Source organism: Ciona robusta, chromosome 14, assembly GCF_009617815.1.
Source record: "Ciona robusta chromosome 14, ASM961781v2".
Lineage (NCBI taxonomy): Eukaryota > Metazoa > Chordata > Ascidiacea > Phlebobranchia > Cionidae > Ciona > Ciona robusta.
In genome coordinates, this window is record NC_143248.1 from 5816764 (window position 1) to 5823499 (window position 6736).

Genomic DNA, 6736 nt, shown 5'->3' on the forward strand with positions numbered 1-6736 from the left:
CAGCAGGTTAGCACGCATTGGAGCATGCAATGCCTATTTGTAATATGATATGGTCGCCCACTCGCGCAAAAGTTTAAATTTAAATACCTTCGGTTTGGCGGCTTAGAATGAATGAATTGTTGGCTTTTTGTCGCTTCCTTCACGTTAACGTATACAACAATGAAATAAGCAGGTACAACGAGAGTAGCTATAACACGACTAAGGTAAAATAACAAAAATATTCGATAAAAAGTTATAATCAAAATGTGTTCCTAAAAAGTCACTTGTGGCCAAGTTGATACTCGCTTAAGAATGAACTGTAACAGCGTGAGCGGTTCTTGGGTGTTCAGTTTATTAAGTCATCCCTAGAGGCTAACCTATAATGGTAAGGTTTATTGGACCAGACACCCAACGTATCCGGTAACTTTCCATGACGTAGAACAGGGCAGACACTAGCAAGCCAGCGGTGAACGGCGTAAAAAGATAACCTACGCTCAAAACTATGTTTATAATAGGTCAGGCGTTATGTCTGTGGGTTTTGAAACCCTTCGTATGATATATCCATTGGTCAGTTTATATTGAACTTGGGCACGAGATTTTTTTGCGAAATACACATTTATAAAGTAGTTGTTAAATGTTAATGTAGTGGCAGGCGTTATGGTGATTATAAAACTCTAGTCCAGTCCTAAGATTATACTATATGATAATTGTAATATGCGAATCTGACCCTGATCTGGTGTTCATAAAGTTAAACGGCTCTTGTGCAAAGAAATGCAGTAAGGATCTCTCAGATCCTTGCACTCCAACTGCACGATCAGCATTTCAACCGTGTGGGATGTTCCACCGTGGCTTGGCTTGTTTATGCTAAACATTGATTAACGAATGAAGCCGCCACCAGGAAACGATGATCTAAGTTACATACATAGCGTTGTAAGGATGGAAAGCTGTATTGCTTAGTTAACATAAACACGTGTATATTATTAGTCTCGCTTTTTGTCGCTAAGACGTGTATTGCAACAGAATGTATGTGTTAAGTTATATATAGTAGGGTGGGACAAGATGGTCAATGCTTTCATTCACTTTGACGTCCCATAACTGAACCATCTTGCCCCAACCTATAATCAGTGGGAATGTGAATATATAGGTTAAACGTCATCCAACCGCACGAGAACTGACTACGTTTTAACAGCGGGGTTTAATTCAATCGAAAACTGATTTTAACGTTGGGTTAGTTTTGTTTGTGTATTTCTGATTAGAATCTGTGCTGCGTATTGTTAACCAAGCGTGGGCGTTCAATTAAAGCTACACGATTCAGGATGTGCGTGAATACGTGGCAATGTCTGGCATGTAGATATTTAATCCAAGCATGCTCGTTGTATTTATCATTCAGTAGTGTAGAGACAGTAGATTAAAGCATTATTTCACTGAAACTGTTAAAATTGTTTAAATTGAAGAAAAAGTTTCGGCGGGAGAGTTTAAAGTAGCACCTGGTGGGAAACCCCCTTCATCGATAATGGTCAACTTCTCCGAATCTTCCCCTTTCGATTACATTCGTTACGTCATCAGTTTTACGTTGCTGTCGTTTTCCATCGCCGTGACGTCATATGCAATATTTGAGGGAAGGACAGGGTTCTGGCCTCAAGTCCCAGGTCCGGCAGCTTTTGCTTTGTTCCTGGTTTGTCTGTTTCTGCTTGGAGTTGTAGAAGGTACGCTGTTTATGTTTGTGTATAATCATGGCCTACTGAATGTATTCAAGCTGTAAGTATCAGTTACATATACGCTTAGTATATTGCTGTGAACGAGTGTTACAAAGTAATATATTAATACTGCTTATAAGGTACAACCATTTTCGTTATACAAAAGTAATTGTTTGTATTCTATTCAAAATATTTCAGCGTTGTACATGCAAATTCTATTCTGTATGGGTAAAGTCCTACAGCTTGGCACGCTATGAGACCTGCTGGGATTTGGACCAGAGTTGTCCCATTACCTCAGTATTGCCCCTTTAGGTTAACTTACACGTGTCTTTAGGTTATCTTACACGTGTCTGGGCACCAATACTAAACTTCACATTCTATATTTTATCCTAGGCCTCCAGATTTCTCTTGTTGAGTTAAAACGAATGCATCCTGGTACTTACAAAACCTCTTACCCACGAGCTTACAAGTTAAGTTGCATCGCAGGAAAAGGAGACAATGTTGAAAGGTTTCTTATGGGAAGACAGGTAGGTGTTGATCACTTTATTTATTATGGCTGAATATAATATATTGTACAGGAAGATGGGACACCCATAGCACATATTATCTGAATATCCTGATCGTGTTGTAGACAGTTAACAACGGTCTATGTGAGTCGTGAGGATAGGGGTTTATACTTTGAATGTTCTTTGTTTACTACCAAATGGGACAAGAAAATAGATTGAAAAGGCGTCCCATCTTACCCCACCCCAATATATATTTAGTGTTGTAAAATGACTAAGATCACGCGGGCACATCTCCTTTTGCCATGATGTATTATACAATAAGCTGCAATATTTACATAATACGAGTACAGTGGATTTCCATACCACAAGATTAGTCAATATGATCGTCAAGGCTTATAAGTTGAGTCCCAATGTAGCCTCGTTTAATGCTAAACACACGCGGTTACAATCCCTCAGTATAAACGCTTTATATCCGCCTTGGGCCGACGGCGTCTTCCCTCTCGCCTCCTAGGGTTTCTTACGCTGATTGCTTCGTAGCAGACCGCTAGCATTTTATGTGGTCGCCTGTTTAGATACTCAAGTTGTGCTATGTCGCTGCTTTACTTACAACTAATGTGTAAGTTCACAGGTTTTTATATTTTAAATATTAGAACTCAAGAGAATATAGGATTAACATATAGCAGGGTTGGGAAAGATGGGATACCGTTAGCACATAATATCTGGTATTTTCGGGTGGTTACGGTTATATAATTCTGTAAATATATAGTTTTGTTAACACCACGTAACAGCGTGTTTCAACAACTACCGTTATTCTGTTTGCTCTTTCTGTATGAGTGAGGTCTTATGTCAAAAGATACGCCAGGTTCTAATAGAATTTAAACCAGAATTGCTCATCACATCAAACCATATCGTCTTGCTTGCTTTAAATTTAAAACCCCTTTCCTACTCCAGGTGTTCGTTGTATTCCTAGTTTTCTTTATCGCCAAACTGACAACGATCGTTCTAGAGGATTTGAATTCTGATTTCTTTTTCCCGGTTCCACACTGGTTATATGTAAGTTGCTTCATATAAGCTTAATTGGCTTTTATTCAAATGGAATACTGGTTGGTATACATTGGAAAATCGACCTGGTTCTTTTGGGTTAGATCATACAGGGAGGCATGTTATGAAACCTGAGATTCAGACCAGAGTTGACCATTACCCCAACATTGTAGATTCACATTCTATTCTATATGGGTGAGGTCCTCTAGTGAGACACGCGATGGGACCTGGGATTTAGACCAGAGTTGACCATTACCCCAATATTGTATATGCACATTCTGATTGTGAAAGACGCGATGGGGCCCAGACAATCCCAAAGCGATGGGACCCAGACAATCCCAAATTTTGGCCAAAGTTCGCCCGTAAGACCTGTAGGACACGATCACCCTCTTTTATCATTACACCTCTTAACATGCGCATTTAACCTGTATTTTTTATTCCAACGAAATTACATTTCTTAGGTTAGTCTCCTTGAAACAGGTTTCATAACCTGCGTACTTGTGGTCATAGTTGCCCAACTCATGCCGCAAATTGTCGCCGCCAAGTTTCCTGTACATTTCCTTGACATGCGCATTATGTTTATTGCATATTACGCTTGCATATTCGTTGAGATGTCTGGCGTAACCCATGCTTGCTGGTTGTTATCTCATTTATTTGGAAAATTAGCGGGTACGTAGCCTTACAATCAACTAATTCTACCTTTCTATTCAAATAAGAGACTGCTAATATCATATATAGGCGAAATATATATTTCGTGAACATACTGTCTCATTCAATTTACTGGTCTTATTTTTTTTTCTGTTACATGTTTCGTAGGACCAGATCCTTGCTGTATATTTTTACACAAAAATCGTTCAACTCTATAACCATCCGAGTAAAATTCGCGGAATTTATTACAGCTAAAGGCCACCCTTGTTATAACGACTTCGTAATAACAAATTGTAATAACAAAAGTCATTGTAATCAAAAGAATAAATTAAAGTTACTCTGCTGCACTTACAGGAATGAAAGACAAAATCGAGGTAAAAGTTTCGCCATCGTATCCAGATTCGGATGATTGTTTACCAACATACGGGGATAGTTGTGTGCAGGACGGTGGTGACCATGATGTGAAGATTGCGCTTCGTAAAGTTGGGGAGTGTATTCAGTCAGGTGTAAGTGCTTGCTATGGTGCGACTATTTAAATATATTCAGTTATATAAAGTACTGCGGGTAAAATAGATGACGATAACACCCAAACCTGTGTTTGTAACTGTTAGCAACGTTTTTTTCATGTTCTTTTTACATATTATTCTGACCTCTACTAATGTAGTGTATATATATGGTAGGATTTTTTGATTTCTATTTTGATTTTGGAAATATTTGGCAATATGTGCTTAAGCGTCCCATCTTCCCCCATTGTACTATAGCATAAACAAATAACATTTACAGAATTATATAACCATATCCCCACGACTCTAAAATATCACTGTTGATTGTTAAAACACGATTGGAAAAGATGGAATATTATGTGATAACGAGATTCATCTGTCCCACAGTACTTTACGTGGCAACACTTATAATACAAACTCAAAATAAGAATACATATCTTCGCAGCTACCAACATACGATGCACAAAGCACGATTGACAAGATACGTAGCGTAAACAAAGGCATTGACGTGGAGTTATCCGAAGACAAGCAGAGGATATTAAGATGTTATTTGGACAATCATCCAGAAAAGTTTTACGCATTTCCAAGCGTTATTGGAAACAAGGTAAATTTGAATCTTAATGTAAACGTTGTATATAGTACAATGTGTAAAGACGGGAGACCTTTAACGCATAATATGCAGACATCCTTATAGTATTTTAAACAATTAACAACGGTCTATGGAAGTCGTGAGGATACGGTTTTATATTTCTTTGAAATTTCTTTGTTTAGTACCAAACGGGACAAGAAAATAAAGTGGAAAGGTGTCCCATCTTCCCCGCCCTATACTATTGTAGCAGGTTAGGGTAAGACGGACATTGTTTTCATTTTCTTTGTTTGGAAAAGTAGTAAATGAGGGATAGTCCTTTATTTTGTACCCAGGCTTTCCCCGCACCCCAAGAACTAGCCGAGCAATTTCGGAGGATGAATTCGGAAGTTCCCGGATTTCTTCGGGATATTTCGGATCCCGGTCACGTGCCACCTCACATCGTGGCTTGTGAATTACTTCTGTTGATTTCCGAATTGAACGTCAGCTCTGGAATTGGGGGCATTGTGACGAACAAAGTGGATTCTGGAATGTCATGATTGTTCTACCGATCGTTTCCGCTATTACGCTATTCTGCTTAGTTTGATAGACAGCTCAACCACAAAGTTACATACATGGTAGCTCATAAGACATAAGTGGACACGACGTGTATGAAAAACAAAACACCCGTGTTATAATTTCTATCGATTCCCCGCCATGCGACGATAAATAAGTTATGAACATTCATTCTGAATAGATGCATTAACTCTCTTGTTCTAAAGGGTATCGTATTTTGTTTTCAAATTGAAATTTGGTATACTACTGCAGGTATTATTTACTGTTGGAACGTTCTATGAACTTTGTATTTTCATTATTTTAACCGCAAATGCCGTTTATGTAATTTGTGTTCCTAGAAAATGTTTAAATATCTAGTCTTATTACGAAAATTATAGATAAATCAGTTTGTTTTAATATTTTATACGATATTTTGCTTAACATTTGTGTATTTGACTTTTTAAAGACAATGGTTTTCAATAAACTAGGTAGTCAAATATTATCCTAGATCCAAAATGTCTTTCCGCGAGATGGAGGCAGAGGACCGTTAAGTTAAAAAAATATATTTTAAATATAATTTTCCATTGATTTTTAAATAAATGTTATACATATCTTTATTTTATTAAATAAATATTGTATTGTTCGCGTAAAAACACAAAATAGAACAAAAACCCAGTCCCCTATAACAATTAAAAGTTAACCGTTTCCGCGCATGCGCATTTGTATCTAGGTTTCTGTATTTTCTCAGCTGATAAAATTAATATATTGGCGCAATAAACTTGCGTTTAATTATTGCGGAATAGCTCATAAAGTAAGTAAATCGGTGAATTATGCAAACATAGCCGTTCAACTTACTACGGCAATTTTTCGCGGTTAATATTAAAGGTTATACTTATTTTAACATGGGTTTTGTTATGCTTCAACTTGTATAGATACGAACTCGTATTTGTGCGTGTTTACTGTTTATTGTCAGTTTTCAGTCTATATGTGCATTGTATTAAGTGTAAACAGTGAGGTTGATTATGAAAGTTGCGTAGTTGGCAGCAGATCTGTAGCGTCATTAAAACCGCAATGACAGCTTAAAATTTGGCCAAGCCATAAGTGACGACTGACCATTGGGTTGGAGCAAATATATTAGCAGTGTAATATAAATGGGAAATAGTGTGTAAGGTGATACTGAAGAATCTACCAACCGCGTCATATGCAAATCCAGAGTAGCTAACCTCTTTATGTATTTGCTAC

General features: G+C 37.6%; 1 protein-coding gene across 2 annotated transcripts; it reads left to right on the forward strand.

Annotated features, from left to right (window-relative positions):
- Positions 1 to 599: 599 nt before the first annotated feature.
- LOC149725404 (uncharacterized) lies at positions 600 to 6502 on the forward strand. Of its 2 annotated transcripts, none has more exons than XM_089892533.1 (7): positions 600 to 1685; positions 2070 to 2203; positions 3134 to 3235; positions 3685 to 3892; positions 4226 to 4377; positions 4820 to 4978; positions 5277 to 6502. In XM_089892533.1, the coding sequence occupies exons 1-7, from the start codon at positions 1493 to 1495 to the stop codon at positions 5412 to 5414; spliced, it is 1086 nt and encodes a 361-aa protein (XP_089748659.1). In that variant the 5' UTR covers positions 600 to 1492; the 3' UTR covers positions 5415 to 6502. The 2 variants fall into 2 exon arrangements, with proteins under 2 accessions (XP_089748659.1, XP_089748658.1); XM_089892532.1 differs by having other exon boundaries at positions 5296 to 6502.
- The last annotated feature ends 234 nt before the right edge of the window (positions 6503 to 6736 follow it).